The sequence below is a fragment of the Cucurbita pepo genome, chromosome 4 (genome assembly GCF_057944985.1).
Source record: "Cucurbita pepo subsp. pepo isolate OVF chromosome 4, ASM5794498v1, whole genome shotgun sequence".
In the NCBI taxonomy this organism is placed as follows: domain Eukaryota; kingdom Viridiplantae; phylum Streptophyta; class Magnoliopsida; order Cucurbitales; family Cucurbitaceae; genus Cucurbita; species Cucurbita pepo.
Genome location: NC_141801.1, coordinates 5,210,586 through 5,234,655, shown reverse-complemented (window position 1 = coordinate 5,234,655; position 24,070 = coordinate 5,210,586). Strand labels below are relative to the sequence as shown.

Sequence of the window (24,070 nt, the reverse complement as noted above, 5' to 3'; positions counted from 1 at the left end):
GTGGAAAAGTTTTATAGATGCTATACAAAGAGAGGTGTGAAGTAAACAGCACATCTTAGGCTTTCCAAGATCCTTCTACATCCTTGAAGATTTTCCTATTTCATTGTAACTAGATGTTCCAAATGATATAAAAGAATGTTGCACATATAAGTTTACTTCTCTTTTTAAAGGGTTCTACAAGGCAACATCTCATCAAGTTCTGACAACTTTGTTGGGAGCCAAACTGACACCAATTTTTTTTTTTTTTTTTTTTTTTTTTTTTTTTTTTAATAATCTCCCATAAACCTTTGTAGCAAATATTAATCCTCCTCATGAACTAACTTGCAATAATCTTATGACAAAATCTTTAGTAAAGGAAATATATTAATTAGCGCTTACATTCATCTGCTCATTTTGTTTATTTAAAGTGCATGACAACTCATGCCTTTCATATTTGCAGTATTTCCAATTCCATAATATATAAGTTTATTAATGTTCGATTTCGCAGTATTTCCAATTCCATAATATATAAGTTTATTAATGTTCGATTTCGCATTAGAATATCAGTGAGAATACTACTATCCTTATATTTGTTTCCTGATGACATTGGTTGTTGTCAATTGTATCTTTTCCTCTTGATTCATATCCCAAAGTTGTCCTAATCTCCTTAAGATCTTCCATACTCATCATTAATATCGTATGAGTCTCATATAAATTTTCTAAATTTTCATAGTATTTTGAGTCTTTCAAGGTCTCAAAAACATCTTAGAATTCTCATAAGGGTATTTTGGTCATTTACCACCCCAAATCTTCGTTTAATTTCTCAGCATATTCCAATGGCCTTGTAACTTGTATAATCCTTTCATATCATGACATAAGACTCCTCATCAACTTGAATGCTATTAACAGATCACTTTGGTCATAACCAGTGGTACCTAATTATAAGGGCATTTTAGTCCTTTTTCACATACCCTTGGTTTAGCCTTATCATATTTGAATGATCACCAAAATTTCATAAATAACCTTATCGGGTCATCTTGATTCTTCTCGTAAATTTCATGAGTAACAGAACTCTGGCTCAGACGCTTCATTGACATCAATGTTCATGTGGACACTAAGGTGGGCAAACTTACTCAATTTTAATCTCAAGACCCTCATTTTTTTTTTCTTTCATGATGATTTCATCAACTGATCTGTAGTTTTACTAGTTTCCCACACTACATTGTTGTCGCAGTCAAATTCTCTAAACTTTGGTAAAGGTTCAATAATTGACCTCTTTACCCATTCATCCTCAAAATTTTATTTTTAACAATTGTCCTCTGACCATCATAGGAGGGCACCACAACTTTTTTTTTTTCCCATCTACCTCGTAATACCAAGAAGGAGGCTTAGCAAAATTCTAAAAATTGGTATTACATGAGCATGATACATATCCTCAAATGCCATAAACTTATACATAAAAAAAAATCCAACTTAAAATTACAGTCTTGATACCTTAACTATGGTAATACCTTTTAACCAGATTGACATTGCTAAGAAAAATTGTTCCATAATTTTCTACTACAATTTGGTTTACGTTGAGCTTCTGGAGTGCATTCATGTACCCTAAGGAGGGTTACCACAAAACTTCTAGTTGATTTAGAGACAATGTCCCACTCTAATCCTCGTGTATCCCCCACCCAAGTTCATCTTAAATCATGGTTTCTTAAATTTAAGGTATCTTGACAATCTCATACCGTAGTCCCTCTCCATATACCTCTAAAATTTTGACCATAATCGTAATGCTTCGTCCAAACTGTGGCTCTATGCTTTTAAATCACCTCACAACTTCCATAATTGGTTGTATTATTATTATTATTATTATTATTATTTTTATTTTTTTAAATTTTCAACTTGTATTAAGGCAGGAAAGTTTTCTAATCTCAGTACTTCCAAAAGTACTTCCATTAAAGACACTTATGTCATTCACCAATCAATTTAAATATACATGTTTTAAACTTTTATGGTCTTAACTCAATTTTTTTTACTGATACTCTTAATTTCATCTTTACATATTTCAAAGTTATAAAATTTGCTTTCAAACACTACCACTTTTAATATATTTAGTATACTATAGGATATTGACATCTATATCAAGCTTCTTAGGTCATTTTATTTCATCTAAAACTACTTACTCTTCCGTATACATTGGTACAGTCCTCCCCATCTCTATGGTCATAAGACTGTGTAGTTTATCTATGTTCAAGACGTCTAACTAAAACATATGATCTTGCTTAGCAAAATCATTTTCACGCATACACTAACATTTAGTAGCTTACTAAAATTAAAGCTAGCAACAATCTTAGTAAATCTAAACATCATCAATACAACAATTTACATTTACATTCACATTTCATGCAAGGTAAAATATAAAGTATTCTAAATTAAAATAAATATAGAATTAAGCTAACATGAATGCAGTAAATTATAATACAATCAATAGAGTAAAAGTCCAATTATGAGTTATATTTTATAATGACCAAGCAATAACAACATACACAATCAACGACATTTCATTTTCTTATCTTACACAAGACATACTTGACGGAGACGGGGCACCGACGTTGGGACCATGGAACATGCCAAGCTTACATCGTAGGCTAGTCTACAAGATCTATAACCTAGAGCTCTGATACCAACTGTAACGACCCAAAATTTTCTACTTAATTTAAAGTCGTTACTGTATACATACCATAAACATAGAATGCGGAAGACTTCATTTAAATTCCATAAAACATAACCTTTATCTTAAAACACAGCCATGGACTTACGTGTTTCGAAAACATCTTTTAAAACGACACAACAAAAGACTAAATAAAATGAATAAGAGTTTAAGTTTAAAAAAAACATCCTATTCTAGCCTAAGACTAAGAAAATAAATACCACTACCCTATGCATGTGACATGGTCTCGAGTTTCAATGCCGTCGTCAGCCGTACAGGAATGCCTTGCCTTATCTTGAAAAATGTAGTAGCACATGGCTTGAATATTTAAAGAAATACTCAGTAAGTGACCCCACTATTGGGATAAAATGCAACAATCACATGCAATGAAATGATGGGACCTATCTTTCGTTTCGTTTCGTTTCATTTTCCCTACGGTGTAATCCTAACAGGTAATCGTGGACGTACACCATATACTCTACACGCAGCCCATACGTGCGAGTATGGGCTCACCAGCTAGTTCGCACACCGCTGGGCCACTGTCCCTAGCCGATGGGCATGCTCTGGGAGCCCTTATACCGGGACCCGTTAAAACTAGAACCGTCACGGCAGCGCTATGCAAAGCATAACGATCGTTGTCCTGCCATTGGATGTACGCGTCCGTACCCTCGTGATGGGATAGGGGTATCCCCCAAATGCATGAGCACACAATATACATGAGGTCCCACTAGTTCTACAGTTATCATTAATGAACATAACCCCCTGTCACGTTTTCATGCGTACATGTCATTCTCATTCTCATTTCTTTACATATCATACATATTCCTAACGGGGTTATGTTTCATGCAATTTACCGTATTTCATGTCATACAATTCATGCAGTTACATTCAAATATTCATACAAACAAGCCATAATCGTTCAAGGACCATACATCGTTACATGCATTACACATCACATCAGACTAAAAGCATACATTCACGTTCACATAACTACGTACTTAAGCACAATAATCTAGCATACAATGCATCATATCATAAACAAGTCATAACGTAAACACTTCATAGTCATACGTATACGCGTTTTAAAGCCTTGAGGGCAAGCCCGAAAGAAAAAGCCCAAAGAGGACAATATCTGCTAGCGGTAGATCTGGGTCGTTACGTTTCTTGCCCTCATATTTCCTATGTTCTTTCGTTTAATTATATTCCTCAAATCTTCCCTTTTACTGTATGTATTTACTCTATTAGATTTTCTTTTTTCCACATCTTTACTCTATTTTATTTTTTAATTTGGCTTCCCTTTTACCATCTCTTCTTATTTTAATTCTATTCACAAAATCTTCCCACTTATTTTAATTCTTAGCAGTTTAATTTTGTTCACAGGTATTCTTGGCCAATTTTTAATAGATTCTTTAGCTATGGAGTGATCTACTGAAACTCATATAATAATGATAACTAAACTCTTATTGATTCTAACCTGATTTATAAAGTAAAGAGAGATCTGATTCTAAATAATTGGATAAAGGAAGAGGAGATCTAATTCTGGGTGATTTCTTGTAACACAAGATGCTACCTAAAATCTAAATGATTGGATAAAAAAAAAAAATAATAATAAAAACACTCATACATTTTGGATTGGTTGAGGTGTTGACGAGAGATATTTGAGGAGTTAGGAGAAAGTGGAAAAGAGAGTGATAGAGTTTTTTTTTTTTTCTTTATTATTATTATTATTATTATTATTATTATTATTTTTGTTACCAAACTTATGGATAATGGTTCATTTAAAATAGTATAAAATATACGGAGGGTTGTTGTTTAGTTTATTCATATTATAAATAATGTGTTTAAAAATATTATAAAATATATCAATAGACCTTTGCATATTATAAATAATATATTTAAAAATAATATAAAATATATGAATTATTGTCGGTTAGTTTATTCCTATTATCTAAGTATGAAAAATTAAGATATTTTTTTCATCCTTAAAATGAAATAATAAAATAATAAAATAATAAAATAGTATCGTATAAAGCTGAAGTCAAACCTATCCAATTACCACATTAATGGACATGACGTTAATCATCTTAATATATTTTATAAAAAAATTTGGGTTCGGGTCAACCCAACATTTTTTTCAATGAACCCGAAACTCGAACCGAATATATTTGGTTTTAGAAAATGAACCCAACCCAAATTGCTAACTCAACCGAATCCAACCCCTATTATTCAAGTTGGGTTGGTTCAAGTTGTCGTGTTGTCAGGTTCAATATACACCTATATATAAAACTATGTATGTTGTCTTTGTAAAACATACTTGAAAAATGTAGTAAAAAGAGTTGTTTTACTTTTGGCCCATGACTATTTTTTTTCTTCTTCTAATTCTATGTAGTTTAGATTGCATGTTTAGAATCATTTCTTGACATGATCAATTTTACTTGTGAAGTGATTTAAATATCAAATAAGTGTTATTACCTTGAAAAAAGGATGATATTATTTATCCAAGTAACACAACTATTCATAATTATCTATACCCATAACACATGAACTATTAGCTATGTGAACTAGTCGCTCTTGGTTTAATTATGGGTCTATTTAGATCGATACACCCAAATTAAATTAAAAAGAAAATACCTTTCAACTTTTCGCTTTGTTTAGAAAAACATAATTAATATCGATAAATTTTTAAAAAGTCCTAAAAAATTAAAAACTCCTAAAAGAAAATATCGGATGTTTCAAAAATACCCTTTAAATTTAAAAAATGTTTACAAAATACCATTAAATTTTTTAAAATTTCTTCAACACCTTCAAACTTTAAAGATATATGTATGTATATATATATATATATATATATATATATATATATATATATATATATATATGTTTGTTAAAAATTAAATGTTTTTAAACTTCTTTTTAAAAATTGAGAAATACTTTTAAAATTAGTAGGAACATTCAAAAGTAACCTTAAAAAATTTAGATATAAAGTATGAGGTAACCATATAAGGTTTTCGTCCATATATAGATGTTAAGAATTTTTTTTTAGTAAAAGAGGTTAATGCTACTTTTTAAAATTTTAGTAGTATTTTATAAATATAGTATTAAGTAAAGGTATTTTTTTAATTTTTTAAAAGAATTTAAAAACTATTAATGGTTATCTTTCTTATTAAGATTTAAGTGTATTTTTAAAATACAATTTCCATTTGAAATGCTTTTTAAAAAAGTTGGAAGTATATATTATTTTTATGCATTTTAAGTATTTTTTAGATTATTAATTTAGTAAAAAAGAAAAGAGAGAATGGGTGAAAATGGAGGAGGATTTGATTGTTTTATAAAGACGACATGTCTGTTATGATGCTATGCTAACTCACGTCTCATTGATCATAAATGCATACTTTTCCTTTTTGAAAAAAAATTCAAGAGAAGAAGAAAAGCGTGATAAAAAAACGGAAAAATAGAAGCTATCATTTGCCAGATAGATAAAAGGGCACATGAAACACGTTTTTAAACAAATGTAAGAGAGGGAGAGAGGGAGAGAGGCGTGATAAAAAAACCGGAAAGTAGAAGCTATCATTTGCCAGATAGATAAAAGGGCGTGTTTCATCCGTCCGTTCACATTAATTTCTTTATTTTAATTACTTACTTAACTAATTTGCTACATTCTTATAATCGTTCCATACCTACGATTCTTATTTGAATATTTAAAATTTTAATCCCTTCAATTTATTTTTTTATTTAGGGACTTTCAAATAATAAAATTTATAATATACTTCAAATTTTGTAATAATTTAAAATTTATAAATTTGTCGAAAGAAAACATGTCTATCTATTTCATTTGACAATTCAAAGAAAAAACCTGATTGAATCGAACTTAGTGTACTGATCTAGGAAAAAAACAGTCCAACAACTAGATATATGCTACACGACTTAGAACTCACCATATGTCTATATAAATTCCTACCACCTATACAATCAAAGGGAATGAAATAAAACGGTATCAAATTAGAAACAATGGTCAAAGTTTATATTCATAGCTTCAAACACTTCTATATTGAATTCACCAAAATGCAGGCTTATCCTACGTGATGCCACGTATGCTTACATTATGAACGACAATCAAATATGTAAAACCTAAGGTTTTTGTTAAAGGGACAAAAATGAAAAGAAGTCCATTAATTCCATTACTAATGTGTTTCCCATACGTATTGCTATAATTCATGTGCATGAGAGAGGGGAACGTAAAACTAAAGAACTCCTCTTCCTTTACAGCCTAATATTTCATAGTGATGAATACGTAGATTCACCAAATAGATATCAATTTTGCTTCTTTCTACAAAATCCAATCACAATATGGAGCTTCTTAGTACCCCAACCTAACATTTTCCTTTTCCAAAACCTTCATCTTTTGCCTTTAAAAGGAAAATGGAAAATATACTGTGGGTTAAGCCATGGAATCATCCAACACCTGCATCTACTCACAATCCCACCTTCTTTTGTTTGATTCTTAGCAGGCCGGATATTTTGAAACCTGAACTTTATGACAATAAGTATCGCATAAAATATGTAGATACCTGTGAAAATATTTACTTAAGTCATCACACCTAAATGATAGTGAAAGTTCTCTATTTATAATCATTTACCGAATAGAGAATTATGGTAAATTACAAATAATATCGAAAGAACAGTAAAGGGAAAGAATAATAAATGAATACAAGATATTTGCCTTTAATAAACGGTCAAATATCCTTCATATTTGCTTTTAATAAACGGTCAAATATCCTTAACAGCCTGAACTTTCATCAAATTTCACTATTTTGTTCAACTTACCATGGTTTTGAACCAATGGGCAAACAAACAGATAAGATTTACATATAGAGGAAGAGTTAGGAGAAAACACATGATGAAGCAAGTAGCAGAAAATGTTGCAGGTTCCATGGGGATGGTGGCGGAAAGAAATCAGTTGCTTAAAGTTACATAATCTGATGAGGCCTAAGAGGACAAAAACAAAATTTAAGGCTGTTTTTATGGTGAAAGCAGTAAGCTCTGTTTTTGGTGCCATGCAAAATGGCCTACCCATACCCTTCCTTCTACATATCAATCTTAACATCATTCTCCTTCTCCTTTTACACGGTTAGCTTTTGCTTTTTCAACGCTATAGATTTTTTTTTTAGAAATTTCTGTTATTGATCATCATCTTCTTCTTCTTCTTCACTCCTCATCTATATAAAATGGCTTCTCCACTCTCACAAACCACTCAGCCTCGGAAGAGAAAGGGAAACAGAGAGAGCTATGGCTGGTGGTAGTGATTTGTTGCCACTCTTGGCTATGGTGGTTGTCCAATTCCTGTATGCAGGCTTGAATATTACATCAAAGTTAGCCATGGAGTTTGGGATGAATCCAATGGTTCTAGTTGCTTACAGGCAGATGTTTGGTACCATAGCCATAGCTCCTTGTGCTTATTGGTTTGAGAGGTATGTCTACTTTTTTCACATCTCATTTTACTTCATAACTTGAGTTATTAAGAGAATATATATACTATTAACAAACAAATGGCTGTGCAGAAAAGGGAGACCCAAGATTACAAAGCCTATCCTGTTTCAGATTCTGCTGTGTTCCTTAACTGGGTAAGCAAAATCACTGCTAAGTTTTGTAAAACACTAAATATAAGAAGATTCTACTCTATAAACCTATAAACATGACATGCAGGGCAACAGGAAATCAAGTGTTTTACTATGTTGGGTTAAAATATTCATCCCCCACCATCGCATGTGCATTGACCAATGTCCTGCCTGCTGCCACTTTTCTCCTCGCTCTTCTTTTCAGGTATCTAAAGTTTCCTTCTCTTTTCACTCACCATTTTAAAATCATTGCCACTCATTTCTGCACTGCATTTCAATACAATTAATCTTGTTTCGTAGACAAGAATCTGTGGGGATCAAGACAACCCCAGGTGCAGCCAAGGTGATTGGGACTGTTGTGTGCGTCGGAGGGGCAATGTTGCTGTCGTTCTACCATGGACAAACCATCAACCTGGGTGAATCTGGGATTCATTGGAAGTATGCCGAGATGATGAGGGGGGGAAGTTCCAGCAGCCAAGGCGGCAGCGCCATCTGGGGCTCTCTCTACTTGATCATAAGCTCTGTTGCTTGGGCGGCTTGGTTTGTAATCCAAGTCAGTGTGTTTTTTAACTATACTTCTTTAACAACTTCGCTTCTTTCTTTTTTGTTGAGCCAAATCTAAGACACTACTGTTAATTCCTGCAGGCAAGGGTTAACTCTCAGTTTCCAGCTCCCTACACGAGCACGGCTATCATGACTTTCATGGCAACCATTCAATGTGGAGCAATCGCCGTTGGCATTGAGCACAACACAGCTGCAGCTTGGTCATTGAAAAGTCCAATCCGCCTTGTTGGTGCTCTCTATGCGGTATCATTGTTCCTTCTCCAACTAACCTTCTCCTGAACAGAATTGAGAATCTCTGACCATCAAGAATCTGATGAAGAAATCTCAATTACTGATTCCTTTTCTTTTCACAATACAAAGGATTCGCAGATGTTGTCCATTTCAAACTAAACACACATCAATTTGCTACTACAACCTACACAAAAAGCTTAATTAATACTAATGACCATAATAATCTTCTCCTCTCTAACTAAGTTTTACATTTCCAGGGAGTGGCGTGCTCAGGGGTTGCATTTTGCCTAACCTCCTGGAGCATCCAAAAGAAAGGTCCTCTCTATGCCTCAGTTTTCAACCCCTTCTTGCTCATTATCGTGGCTATTTTCAGCTGGACCTTCTTTCAAGAAAAGTTATACGTAGGAACGTGAGTATCTAGAAGTTCCGATCAACAAGTTTATATTGTATATTGAACTTGGGTTCAAATGCCAACAAAAAACATGGTTGTCTCAGTGTTGTAGGGTCATTGTTAATTGTTGTTGGGCTATATGCTGTCCTATGGGGAAAGACCAAAGAGGAGAAACTACAACAGGTTATTGAAATGGCGGCAGTAGCAGAGGCAAAGCTGGATGAGTGTAATACCAAAGATGACTTGGAAGAACAGTCGTATGTGGTTTCAAATGGAAATATTCTCCATAGGTAATAGATGAGAGAAAGGAGTAAGAAAGGTAATACAGATCAAAATCCATTCACTTCCAACAGAAGACAGAGTCAAGAAAGAAGATGTTCAAAGGAAGGCATAGCATCTCCAGCGGTTGTATCCCTTTTATGAAATGAAATTTGACGTTGTTGAAGTCTCAATATTCACTACTTTACATTCTAGAGCAAAATGATGATACGAAAAAGTCATTGTAGCTTATGAAATTACAACAACAACTGTTATTATTGCATCTTCATGATGATAATCCTTAAGTAATCAAAATACCAGAAGGCAGCAGCAGAAATGGAATCAGTGATTTAAGTATGAGGAGAATGGAATCATGTTTAGAATCAGTGATTAGTCAAGCTCACCAGGTTTAAAAAACTTGAGACGGCGGGATAATTCCGATTCCGATTCCGATTCCGATTCCGATTCCAGGAGGCGTGACATTGTAAATGATAATTTAAAAAACTTGATTATAGGGACTTACCAGCACCAATGGATCGGACAAGAAGGCAGGGCGATCAACCAGCGTTGAGGATGAGGGGGTTGGAACCCTCCATGGATGACGATGGTGGAGGATTGAAATTGGGGGCACACAAATGGAGTTTTTTAAAACACGGATTGAAGAGGAAACAAATGGAATTCAGAAATTGGGTAGGAGGGTGATGGACAAAGAATGGGAATTTTAAAACAAAAAATGTTAAAAAACTTGTTTGGCCCATGCAGGTTTCGAACCTGCGACCTTCGCGTTATTAGCACGACGCTCTAACCAACTGAGCTAATAGGCCGCTTTGTCTGTTTATTACAAATATAATTATTATTGTTACAGAGAAATGGGAATGAGACATATTTCTTTTTTTTTTCTTTCTTATTTTATTTCTTTTTAATACATTTATTTACTTTACTAAATTCCAAATGGGAATCAATTTTTTTCATCTTATGAACTAAATTCCAAACCAATGAGGGGGCAATATTTCAATTTGGTTAATTATTGGGCTATTTTTCTAAATTTACAATCTTTAGGGTCGTTTTTTAAAATTGCCAATTTTTAGAGTTATTTTTATAAATTTGGTTTATTAGGGGGCTTGTCATTACAAATTGCATTTCATGTAGGTTATATTCCCAATTTACCCTTTTAGAGCTACTTTTCCAAATTTTCACATAACATAGAATTAAACTTAAACTTCACCTAAAAACCCTTCATAATTCATTTGCATAGCTTTTATACAGCCTTTGCTATGTATCAAATAAAAAATTACCTTAATGCTTCGATTTGAGATTTTTAAGATGGATGTTGTTTTATATGTTTCCACTATGTTAGGAAAAAGAATGAGGTGTTGTGCCTATGCTTTTGGTTGAACTTAGCACAAATGTTTAGATAATATATTTTATGGTTTAGATGATTTATAGGTTATCTCCCTTACAAGACTGCATGAATGTGCTAGTTAATAATAAGACACTAAAGTTATTAGGATTGGATGCGATAAGAGTAGAGACGTTTATTTAACCCCTGGGGTGAGGATTCTCGACGGGGAGTGGAGGAAGGAGTGAACTTTGGTGAGACTTTTAGTCCAATTGTCAAAGCATCAACCATATGATATGAATCATCCTCACCACATAAACCGTTGCATTTGCCAACTACACCTAAACAATGTTTTTCTCGGTAGCAAGCTAGGCAAAACTTTATGGCTTCCTTGATAAAGCACATTCTAACCATGTACGACTGTAGAAAAGGCTAATGAGCATAAGTGAATGGTCGTAGATGAAGAAAGGAGAGGGATCGAGGCATGAATTTCTCAATAGCAAGCTAGACAAAACCCTATAGCTTTTGACAAAGCTCATTCTGACAACGATAGAAAGGGCTAATCAATGTAAGTGAATGATCGTAGATGGAGAAAGGAGAGGAATCGAGGCGTGTCTGACCATGTAAGAGGCAAAAAGGGCTAATCAACATATATATCTAAAAATAAGAAGTTTTACTGTAAGGATCCTAAATTTCCACATACTTAGAGTCGCTACTAACATCTTATACTCATCTATAATGCGAAAATATAACTCTTACATGAACATCATTCATAGCGTAAACTTCGAAAAACTCTTAAAATAACTTTTTCTCTCGAAAACACCGCCACGGTCCTCCGTGTTTATTTAGACAAAATAAAAGCAATACAAAATAATTTAAAACAATGAAATGCATAACAACCTATTCTAACCCAAACCTAGAAATTTAAATATGAATCTACCCTATGCACGTATCACAGGATCTGCTCGCGATGTCGCCATCCTCCGTACAAGTGCGTGTTGCCTTTACTTGAAAAATGATGTGGCACACAGCCTGAGTATTTCGAAGAATACTCAGTAAGTGGCCCCACTATAGGGGGCCATGCAAATGCAAACACATGCAATCATGATTTAGGGACCTATCTCTAACATCATACGGGTGGCCTCTAGTCTCAGACAAATTGGATGTGTAGTACTTTCCTACCCACGACTCACATTTGCAAGTGTGAATCCCTAGGGCGCTCGCACCCCCCCTGGACCCTCTGGTCAAGTTAATCTGTAGCGACGTCAGGAGGTTAGTGGAACCCCATAGTGTCATGTGCCTCATGAACATCTTCATCAGCATATGGTGCGTATTCACACTCATCATCATATTGTGTGTGTAACGACCCAAAATTTTCTACTTAATTTAAGCTTACTACTGTATACATATCATAAACATTGAATGCGAAAATACTTCATTTAAATTCCATAAAACGTAACCTTTATCTTAAAACACAGTCATGGACTTATGTGTTTCAAAAACACCTTTAAAACGACACAAAAAAAAGGCTAAATAAAATAAATAAAGGTTTAAATTAAGAACATCATATTCTAGCCAAGTCTAAGAAAATAAATATCACTACTCTATGCATGTGTCATGGTCTCGAGTTGCGATGTCGTCGTCAGCCGTACATGAATGCGTTGTCTTAGCCTGAAAAATGTACCACTATTGGGGGTTAAGTGCAAGAACATGTGAATGCAACGACGGGACCTATCATTTAAATCCATTTTCCTACGATACTGTCTTAATGGGTAATTTGGATTTGTACCATATACTCTACACACAGCCCATACGTGTGAGTATGGACTCACTAGTCAGTTTGCACACCGCTGGGCCACTTTCCTCGTCAGGCGAGCATACTCCGGGAGCTCCTTAGGCCAGACACCCGTTAGAACTAGTAACCGCCACGACAACATTATGTAAAGCAAAATAATCGTACCCTTGCCGACAGCATTATGTAAAACATAATAATCGTACTCCTACCGGCAGCATTTTGTAAATCATAATGATCGTACCTCTTCCCATCGTGATTAAATAGGGTATCCCCCAATGCATGAGCACACATAATGCATGAGGTCCCAATATTTTTTCATTTTCGATATTATTAAATATAACCGCGCTATCGTTTTACATTCATGTCATATCTTTTCTCATTTTTCAGTTCTTATATCATGCATAATTCTAACGAGGTTATATTTCATTTCATTTATTGTGATATCATGTCATTCATAACATGCTATACATACAATTTAGAAAACATAACATAACACTCCATGCTTTTAGCATGTCATTTCATAATGTGCCATTCATACAACAATTACCTCAATGGTCACACAAAACAATCTAAACATAACATGTCACATCACAATATATTGTATCATAAACATGTAACGACCCGGGAAAAAGAAAAAGAAAAAAAAAACTCAGTCGCCAGAAAACTCGCGAGTTTTTTGGCGACCGTCGAGTTTCGCGGATCCCACGTGAAACGATAGCCACACCTCGCTCAGCCTTCAGCCCACGACTCCTAGAACCTATTAGAATCCTTGCAAACAGAGAAAAGAAAGAAAATACAAGAGAGAGATTTTGGATAAACGCCTACGAGTTTCCAATTTCTCCAACGAGTCCCAAACCACCCGAAAACTGACACCAAATGATTAGTTACCACCACGAGAAGGATCCTAACGAAAGCACAATAACTCAAGGTACGTTTTGTGTCTTTCCATAAGCGCCGTCGTCGGTAACCGAGTTTGAAAATTTGGGTTTTCCTAAACGTTCTTAGATATAGGGTTTTAGGAACTTTTAGGCCACAAAACTTCGAGGAAGGAAAGAAGGACGACAAACAAAGAGAAAAAGGAAGAAATAGGACTGAAATCGGCAATGGAAAGGCCGCGGGAAGGAGAGAGAAGACGCGCTGGAAAATCGGCCGAAGTCGGGTAAAGAAGACGAGATCCATTGTAACGACCCTAAAATTTACTTATTTAATCTAAGGTCATTACTATACCTTGGAATGCGGAATTACATTAAATGGGCCCTGATTATAAATGCGACTTACACTCCCTTTTATTACTTGTGAAAGAGAAAACGAATACAAGGGAAAGAAAGGAAAAAGAACGATATTGAAAAAAAAAAAAAGGAAAAGGAACAAAAGTGAAATGAATGTCTTATACTACTCTATGGTTTATTTTGTAAATACAATTCAACCTATACTAACCTATACTAATGATGCAAACCGAATTCAACCTAGACTATGAAATGGAAAAACAACTACCCTGTACCGACCCAAAATTTTCTACTTAATTTAAGGTCGCTACTGTATACGTACCATAAACATTGAATGCGGAAGACTTCATTTAAATTCCATAAAACATAACCTTTAACTTAAAACACAGCCATGGACTTATGTGTTTCAAAAACATCTTTAAAATGACACAACAAAAGACTAAATAAAATGAATAAGAGTTTAAGTTTAAAAAAACATCCTATTCTAGCCTAAGACTAAGAAAATAAATACCACTATCCTATGCATGCGCCATGGTCTCGAGTTGCGATGTCGTCGTCAACCGTATAGGAGTGCCTTGTCTTAACCTGAAAAAGTAAAGTAGCACGATGCTTGAGTATTTCTAGGTTATAGATCTTGTAGACTAGCCTACGATGTAGGCTTGGCATGTTCCATGCTCCTATCGTCGGTGCCCCATCTCCGTCAGGTATGTCTTGCGTAAGATAAGAAAATGAAATGTCGTTGATTGTGTATGTTGTTATTGCTTGGTCATTATAAAATATAACTCATAATTGGACTTTTACTCTATTGATTGTATTATAATTTACTGCATTCATGTTAGCTTAATTCTATATTTATTTTAATTTAGAATACGTTATGTTTTACCTTGCATGAAATGTGAATGTAAATGTAAATTGTTGTATTGATGATGTTTAGATTTACTGAGATTGTTGCTAGCTTTAAATTTAGTAAGCTACTAAATATTAGTGTATGCGTGAAAATGATTTTGCTAAGCAAGATCATATGGTTTAGTTAGACGTCTTGAACATAGATAAACTACACAGTCTTATGACCATAGAGATGGGGAGGACTATACCAATGTATACGGAAGAGTAAGTAGTTTTAGATGAAATAAAATGACCTAAAAAGCTTGATATAGATGTGTCACAGCCCAATATTTTACTACGGACCGTGACTAACAACACGACACAAATGCACAAGAGATTTAAATATGAAGTAACGAAAATCATCAAATTCCAATAAAGTTTTTCGAACGATAAACACAGAACACAAGACCGTTTGGAAAATAAATTTCAAAAGAATGCGAATACAAAAATAAAGACTAAGACTGGACTGACGCCCCGGGACAACCCATTCCTCTGTGACACTTCCCTTCTGATCACGCTCACTCTTGACCGACGCCTCGCGCTCCTGAAAAAAAAAGGAAAACATAGCAAGGATGAGTATAAAAATTATACTCAGTAAGCCACCTACTTGTAGGCTCTCTTTGCATCTTAATTTAACAGGTTGCCACAGTTTCCTATTTCGGTTCTAGGACGACTGGCTCTAATCTAGGTCCCTTGGGGCTTGCCCCTTGGGTTTCACTGATTTTTCGTTCTCTCAATATACGCCTAGAGGTTCTTTATGCCAAGCTAATATGGTCGGTATCTCTCTATGAGGTGCTACTTCTACATGGCTATCTGGGACTACATGGTACCTGGCCTAGGGGTGTGCTGAGTACCCCTACGCCCATCTAGTGGCGCGACCCAACCCATTCCCATGCAGCTAATGGGCTGTACGACGTGGGGACACATTTCCCATGCGAAATGGCTAAGAGCAGTAAGGACTGATCAGGGACCCCTTGGTCTTCCCACGAAGCTATAGATATCATTCACACGCTAGCAATCTATGAACACTCCGGGGTACCTTCTTGCCGTGGTAAACCGCTAAGTTTCTAGGGAAAAATTAAGTCTGGCTAGAGCGGCATATCGCTCCTAACAGAGATTCCCTAATCTTATCAAAGAAATGGGCCTTAGCAATTAACAGAGGGTGCATGCAATCTTCTTCTAACATCATAGTATGTAATTCATGCAAACTAGGCATACCGGCTCAACGGAGTGATGACCTCCATCAAGCACCCAGAGCACGAAGTTCGCGCTCAATGGGGCGAATTCGTCCATCAAGCACCCGAAACCTGGCATACACAATTCTACACATAAAATAATGCATGCATACATACGGTGGAAGCCTAAGGCATACAGCAACACTCATGTAATTTACCCAATACAATCACAACAGTTAATCTGACTAGTAATTTACATGAAGAGCTAATCTGAAGCAGAACTACTAGCATGCATGCAATCCGAGCGAATTCTACAAGTATTTCTTCCTAAATACCGGGTGGTGACTTACCTGGTTGACGCGTGCCCTTTCGCTAGCGTTTCTTTGCCCGTGAGGTGTCCAAAAATATTGATTTCTCTAAATTAGGTCCCTATTCACGTAAAAACAGTATTAGAACTGGAACCGGGACAAAAATCGGGAAAACAGAAAACAACCGGGCCAAATTGCCCATTCCACGCGCGCTCACGTGCCAGCAGCACGCTGGGAGTGCGTGGCCACGCGCGCGGGAAGGCGCCAGTCGCAGGCTGCCACGCACACCCACTTCCGCGCAGTCGCGGGTTGGCCGGCCCGGCCCGGTCCGGTCAGCTCGGCTCACGTTGCGGTTCGGCCCGGCTTGTAGGCGACACGTGTCGATGCCTCGCTGGAGCTGCGTTGCTCTAGCTGGTGGTCGACGCGTGTCCGGCGCCTGTCGCCACCCTCCGCCGCTCGCCGGCCATTTCTCTTTTTTTTTTTCTTCTCTGTCCTCTGAAAACTGAAACCCAGTCGGTTTTTTTTTTCTGATTTTCATATCTTTCGATCCGTAGATCGGATCGATATGATTCCTTTGGCAACGTTCTAGATCGTGTTACAGGCTACGTCCTAGTGTTCTTTTTGTAATTTTTTCTTGATTATCGGAGGATTTAAGAACGCCTGAAGTTCGCTCACCGTTCTCTGATGACTCTCGGATCTCCACCTTTGGGTTGAGGTCTCGGCCAAACTTCTTCACAGACCGTGTGTGAGTTGTTCCTAGGTGAAGATTTCAGCATTTTAGGGTCGATTCCCGTAGGGGAAAACTCAGATCTGAGCAATGTCGTTCAGAAACCTTACCTCGCGAAATGTTCTTAGGTTTTGATGGAGCGTCGACCTTACTAGCCTCTCAATCCTGGTACAAGTCTCGTCTGGAGATGGATTCCGACGGTGGTCCGTTAATCTTCCCGGTTGACTCCTCACTGACTTCTCTCTAACCTCTTCTTTCTTTTGTAGGCAATCTGGCGGGGTTCTCCGTGGACCCCTATTTGGGTTGGAGGGGAAAAATGACATTTTTGCCCCTCAGTTGACTTAGCCCCCTGCCTTTTTTTTTTTGTTACAAATTCTCCCCTCCTTAGGAACTTTCGTCCCCGAAAGTAGCTATCTCTTGGAAGAGTTCGGGATAAGCTTTCCTCACGTTCTCTTCTCGTTCCCAGGTTGCCTCTTCCTCACGGAAGTTACCCCATGAGACCTTTACCAAGGGAATATCTTTGTTACGCAACCGCCTAGTGTCTCGAGCCAAAATCCTGCTAGGCTTCTCCTTGTAAGACAGATCTCTTGGAAGAGGAAGCATCCCATGCTCGATTACATGAGTAGGGTCGGGAGTATACTTTCGCAGCATGGATACGTGGAACACATTGTGCACGGCGGCAAGGTTCGGTGGTAGGGCAATTCTGTAAGCCACAGCCCCGACTCTATCCAGAATCTCAAAGGGGCCTATGAACCTTGGGCTCAATTTCCCTTTCTTCCCGAACCTCAACACCCCCCTCATAGGGGCCACCTTCAGGAACACGTGGTCACCCACCTCAAATTCGAGGTCTCTTCTACGCACATCTGCATAGCTTTTCTGTCGACTCTGTGCGGTGAGTATCCTCTGCTTGATTTTCTGCACCGCTGCATTGGTGACCTGGACCAACTCTGGTCCCAGTAGTTGCTGCGTGCCTACCTCTTCCCAAAACACTGGTGTTCGACACCTACGCCCATACAGTGCCTCAAAGGGGAGCCATCTGAATGGTCGCTTGATAACTATTGTTGTAGGCAAACTCCATTAAAGGCAGATGTTCGTCCTAGCACCTAGAGAAATCTAAGGAGTAGGCTCACAACATGTCCTCTAAAACCTGGTTCAGCCTTTCGGTCTGCCCGTCCGTTTGAGGATGGAACGCTGTACTGAACCTCAACTGAGTTCCTAGTGCCTTCTACAGACTCCTCCAGAACTGAGCGGTGAACCTGGTGTCCCGGTCTGATACTATGGACACTGGTACCCCGTGCAGGCGTACTATCTCCTTGATATATAACTGAGCCCACCGATCCACTCGATATGTGGACTTTCCTAGAATAAAGTGGGATGTTGTGTGTTTCTAAAAGTAGTTTGTGTAAGTGTGTACATCTGGTTTATTTGAGTGTTGTGATTGTATGTGTCTGTTGGTGTTTCTGGAAGTTTATGCATGGAGAAAGGGGTCATTTTTAGTTTTTTGTTGTGAGAGAGGTCATGAAAGAAGCTTCGTACTCTAATAGGTGACATTTTCTGTGGAGTACTTTTTTAGTCAGTCTGTCTACAATTACCCAGATGACGTTGAAACCCTGCTTTGTCTTTGGCAAACCCGAGACGAAATCCATACAGACTGCTTCCCATTTCCACTGAGGAACGTTCAGGGGCTGTAGCAATCCTGCTAGGCGCTGTCTCAGGGCCTTCACCTGCTGGCAGGTCAAGCAGCGGCTTACGAAATCCGATATGTCCCTCTTCATTCCAAACCACTAGTAAAACCTTTTCAGATCCTGATACATCTTCGTACTTCCAGGGTGGAACACATAAGATGTATCATGGGCTTCGGTCATAATATCTTTTAAGATTCCCTCGTCTCAGGGAACGCACAGGCGGTTTTGCCATAATAGACCCCCGTCTGAGGAGATAGAATACCCTACTGGCCTCTCTGTCTCAGTCTGACTCCACACTTTACTGAGGTGTTCATCAGACCTCTGAGCGTCGATAACTTTCTTTCGTAGGGTGGGCTGTATAGTTAACTGTGCCATCTAAACATTACCACCTTTAACCACCACGTCTATCCCAGCCCTCTTCATCTCATCTTGTAGTTTTTCCTGTGTGGTGATCATCGCAGAAGTATGCACGACCTTCCTGCTCAATGCATCAGCTACCACGTTGGCTTTGCCTGGATGGTACAGGATCTCTATGTCATAATTCTTTACCAGCTCCAACCATCGCCTTTGTCTCATATTGTGCTCCTTCTGTGTGAATAAGTACTTGAGGCTCTTATGATCAGTGAAGACTTGTACTTTTTCCCCCATACAGGTAGTGCCGCCACATTTTTAGAGCAAATACTACCGCTGCTGACTCGAGATCATACGTGGGGTAGTTTCGTTCATATTCTTTCAATTGTCGAGAAGCATACGCTATCACCTTACCTTTCTACATGAGCACACACCCCAAGCCTTTCCCTGATGCATCACTGTACACCACGAGATTATCTGACCCGTCTGGAACTGTAAGGACTGGTGCAGTTACCAACCTCTTCTTGAGTTCCTGGAAACTCTGTTCGCAGGCTGGAGACCAAGCAAAGGGCTTGCCCTTCTTGGTTAGCTGAGTCAGCGCTGAGGAAATTTTGGAGAAATCCTGAACAAACATTCTATAATAACCAGCTAGCCCAAGAAAACTCCTCACCTCTGTGACTATGGTCGGCTGTGGCCACCTCATCACTGCTTCTATCTTAGCTGGGTCCACTGTGATCCCCTTGCTTGACACCACGTGACTCAGAAACGCAACTTCAGACAACCAAAACTCACACTTAGAGAACTTGGCATACAACTGCTGAGCTCTCAGTATTGTCAAGACTTTTCTGAGGTGTATTTCATGATCTGCCTCTGACTTAGAGTATACCAGAATGTCGTCGATGAACACTATGACAAAGCTGTCTAAGAATTCCTTAAACACCCTATTCATTAGTTCCATGAAAACGGCTGGTGCATTGGTAAGGCCAAAGGACATAACGAGAAACTTGTAATGCCCATAACGACTTCTGAAGGCTGTCTTGAGTATATCCCCTTCTCTGACCCTCAACTGATGATACCCCGACCTTAGGTCAATTTTGGAGAAAACTGTTGCTCCCTGTAGCTGATCAAACAGGTCGTCAATTCTCGGGAGAGGGTACTTATTCTTTATAGTGACCTTGTTTAATTCCCTGTAATCAATACACATCCGCATGGACCCGTCCTTCTTCTTGACAAACAGAACAGGGGCTCCCCAGGGTGATACACTGGGTCGGATGAAACCCTTATCCAACAACTTCTGTAACTGTTCCTTCAATTCCCTGAGTTCTGCACGTGCCATCCTGTAAGGTGCCTTGGAGATCGACATCATTCTTGGTTCTAAATCGATCCCAAAATCGACTTCCCTGGCTGGGGGCAAACCTGGCAGATCCTTCGGAAAGACATCTACGAACTCCCTGACGATGTGTATCGATGAGGTTATTTGTTTGTTACTATTATCTAGGGTCACGCTGGCTAGAAATGCACTTGCGCCACTACGAATCAACTTCTTAGCCCTTAGCGATGTTATAACGCTTGGGACACCTTTGGAAGTGGCTCCATTGTAGGTAAAGCTGTCCCCTAACGGGAGCCTGAGAGTCACTATTCGAGTCTCGCAATCTATCAACACGCGATTCTCGCCTAGCCAATCCATACTCAAGATGACATCGAAGTCTTGCATGCTTAACACTATCAGTGTAGCTTCGATGACACGCCCTGATATTGTTACTCCACCTCCCTTAACCCTATGGGTAGCTAGCAACAGCTCGTGAGCAGGGGTAGACACTGATAGGGTTATCTCTAAAAGTTCTTTCTCTAGCTGTGCTAGCTCTACAAACTCTTCAGATACGAATGAATGTGTCGAACCCGAATCAAACAACACTAATGCAAGATGACCAAATACGGGTAGCGTACCTGTGACAACCGCATCAGGCTGGTCAGCTTGCCTGGCTGTTGTTGCATGGGCTACAGCTCGCCCCTGCTGATGTTGGCCGGCTTGGCCCCTCTGATGCTGTACTGCAGGCAGGTTGACACGCTGATCGTTTCTCTGAGGGCAATCCACTGCAAAATGCCCTACCTGACCGCATCTGTAGCAGGCGCCTGTTCCTGCTCTGCATTCTCCCGTGTGAGGACGCCAAAAATTAGGACACAAGGTCATGTTCCGTACCGGGGCTCTCCTTCGCCTATCAGTGCGGCCATGGGGTGGTCTGCCAGTTATGGGGTGGCTAGGGTATGTCCCCTTTCCCTAGGCCGCAGTGTGGGATGATTGTGCTATTCCCAACTGTAGCTTGTCGGTACGGGGTGAGTCGAGCAGGGTCGCCACTTGAAGGGCTTTCGTATAGACAAAGGATGACTGGGATGCCACATTCCCCCTTAGTTCTTCCCTCAGGCCAGCGATAAATTGTTCGCCCTTCAACTCCTCAGAACTAACATACGGTTCGCGTCTCTTTGGTGCCATTATCTACCACAATAACAAAGAACTATGGTCACAATTCATTCACAACACATCTCCTAGGTAATGTGCGATATAATGCCATAGTCGGTCATGGTATGCTCTATAAATACTAACTTAACCTTTGTCTCTATATTTCCGTCGCGTGAGAACGTCTGGTCGTGAGCGACATGTGATTGACGAGCGAAGTCACAGAGGACACGACTCTCTATCCTAAATGTCTATAGGACCTATAACCTGACTACTCTGATACCAAATTTGTCACAGCCCAATATTTTACTACGGACGTGACTAACGACACGACACAAATGCACAAGAGATTTAAATATGAAGTAACGAAAATCATCAAATAATAATTAAAGTTTTTCGAACGAGAAACACAGAACACAAGACCGTTTGGAAAATAAATTTCAAAAGAATGCGAATAAAAAAATAAAGACTAAGACTGGACTGACGCCCCGGGACAACCCATTCCTCTGTGACACTTCCCTTCTGATCACGCCCACTCTTGACCGACGCCTCGCGCTCCTGAAAAAAAAAGGAAAACATAGCAAGGATGAGTATAAAAATTATACTCAGTAAGCCACCTACTTGTAGGCTCTCTTCGCATCTTAATTTAACAGGTTACCACGGTTTCCTATTTCGGTTCTAGGACGACTGGCTCTAATCTAGGTCCCTTGGGGCTTGCCCCTTGGGTTTCACTGATTTTTCGTTCTCTCATTAAACGGCTAGAGGTTCTTTATGCCAAGCTAATATGGTCGGTATCTCTCTATGAGGTGCTACCTCTACATGGCTATCTGGGACTACATGGTACCTGGCCTAGGGGTGTGCTGAGTACCCCTACGCCCATCTAGTCCCCCTATGGGGGGCGCGACCCAACCCGTTCCCATGCAGCTAATGGGCTGTACGACGTGGGGACACATTTCCCATGCGAAATGGCTAAGAGCAGTAAGGACTGATCAGGGACCCCTTGGTCTTCCCACGAAGCTATAGATACCGTTCACACTCTAGCAATCTATGAACACTCCGGGGTACCTTCTTGCCGTGGTAAACCGCTAAGTTTATAGGGAAAAATTAAGTCTGGCTAGAGCGGCATATCGCTCCTAACAGAGATTCCCTAATCTTATCAAAGAAATGGGCCTTAGCAATTAACAGAGGGTGCATGCAATCTTCTTCTAACATCATAGTATGTAATTCATGCAAACTAGGCATACCGGCTCAACGGAGCGATGACCTCCATCAAGCACCCAGAGCACGAAGTTCGCGCTCAATGGGGCGAATTCGTCCATCAAGCACCCGAAACCTGGCATACACAATTCTACACATAAAATAATGCATGCATACATACGGTGGAAGCCTAAGGCATACAGCAACACTCATGTAATTTACCCAATACAATCACAACAGTTAATCTGACTAGTAATTTACATGAAGAGCTAATCTGAAGCAGAACTACTAGCATGCATGCAATCCGAGCGAATTCTACAAGTATTTCTTCCTAAATACCGGGTGGTGACTTACCTGGTTGACGCGTGCCCTTTCGCTAGCGTTTCTTTGCCCGTGAGGTGTCCAAAAATATTGATTTCTCTAAATTAGGTCCCTATTCACGTAAAAACAGTACTAGAACTGGAACCGGGACAAAAATCGGGAAAACAGAAAACAACCGGGCCAAATTGGCCGTTCCACGCGCGCTCACGCGCCAGCAGCACGCTGGGAGTGCGTGGCCACGCGCGCGGGAAGGCGCCATTCACAGGCTGCCACGCGCGCCCACTTCCGCGCAGTCGCGGGTTGGCCGGCCTGGCCCGGTCCGGTCGGCTCGGCTCACGTTGCGGTTCGGCCCGGCTTGCAGGCGACACGTGTCGATGCCTCGCTGGAGCTGCGTTGCTCCAGCCGGTGGTCGACGCGTGTCCGGCGCCTGTCGCCGCCCTCCGCCGCTCGCCGGCCGTTTCTCTCTTTTTTTTTTTTTTTTCTCTTCTCTGTCCTCTGAAAACCGAAACCCAGTTGGTTTTTTTTCCGATTTTCATATCTTTCGATCCGTAGATCAGATCGATATGATTCCTTCGGCAACGTTCTAGATCGTGTTACAGGCTACGTTCTAGTATTCTTTTTGTAATTTTTTCTTGACTATCGGAGGATTTAAGAACGCCGGAAGTTCGCTCACCGTTCTCGGATGACTCTCGGATCTCTACCTTTGGGTTGAGGTCTCGGCCAAACTTCTTCACCGACCATGCGTGAGTTGTTCCTAGGTGAAGATTTCAGCATTTTAGGGTCGATTCACATAGGGGAAAATTCAGATCTGAGCAATGTCGTTCAGAAACCTTACCTCGCGAAATGTTATTAGGTTTTGATGGAGCG

General features: G+C 39.1%; 1 protein-coding gene, 2 long non-coding RNA genes and 1 other non-coding gene across 4 annotated transcripts; 1 reads left to right on the top strand and 3 right to left on the bottom strand.

The window, feature by feature from the left end:
- Positions 1-6,835: 6,835 nt before the first annotated feature.
- Positions 6,836-10,651, bottom strand: LOC111784238 (uncharacterized). The gene is made up of 2 exons (XR_002813501.2): positions 10,263-10,651; positions 6,836-7,248 (listed from the first exon to the last, which is right to left on the bottom strand). It is a non-coding gene; the product is annotated as an uncharacterized LOC111784238 (long non-coding RNA).
- Positions 7,666-9,926, top strand: LOC111784237 (WAT1-related protein At1g09380-like). Its single transcript, XM_087123509.1, has 8 exons — positions 7,666-7,807; positions 7,936-8,148; positions 8,239-8,301; positions 8,384-8,500; positions 8,596-8,848; positions 8,941-9,102; positions 9,348-9,499; positions 9,586-9,926. Exons 2-8 carry the CDS (start codon positions 7,967-7,969, stop codon positions 9,773-9,775), a joined length of 1,119 nt encoding a protein of 372 aa, XP_086979635.1. The 5' UTR covers positions 7,666-7,807; positions 7,936-7,966; the 3' UTR covers positions 9,776-9,926.
- On the bottom strand, positions 8,594-10,256 carry LOC147792831 (uncharacterized). The gene is made up of 2 exons (XR_015420806.1): positions 10,144-10,256; positions 8,594-9,134 (listed from the first exon to the last, which is right to left on the bottom strand). It is a non-coding gene; the product is annotated as an uncharacterized LOC147792831 (long non-coding RNA).
- On the bottom strand, positions 10,490-10,563 carry TRNAI-AAU (transfer RNA isoleucine (anticodon AAU)). The gene has a single exon. It is a non-coding gene; the product is annotated as a tRNA-Ile (tRNA).
- Positions 10,652-24,070: the final 13,419 nt, after the last annotated feature.

Coding starts and splice junctions, on each gene's coding strand:
- LOC111784237 (XM_087123509.1), top strand. CDS start 7,967: ATGGCTGGTGGTAGTGATTTGTTGCCACTCTTGGCTATGGTGGTTGTC. Junction 8,149..8,238: donor TGTGCTTATTGGTTTGAGAG/GTATGTCTACTT, acceptor ATGGCTGTGCAG/AAAAGGGAGACCCAAGATTA. Junction 9,500..9,585: donor GAAAAGTTATACGTAGGAAC/GTGAGTATCTAG, acceptor TGGTTGTCTCAG/TGTTGTAGGGTCATTGTTAA.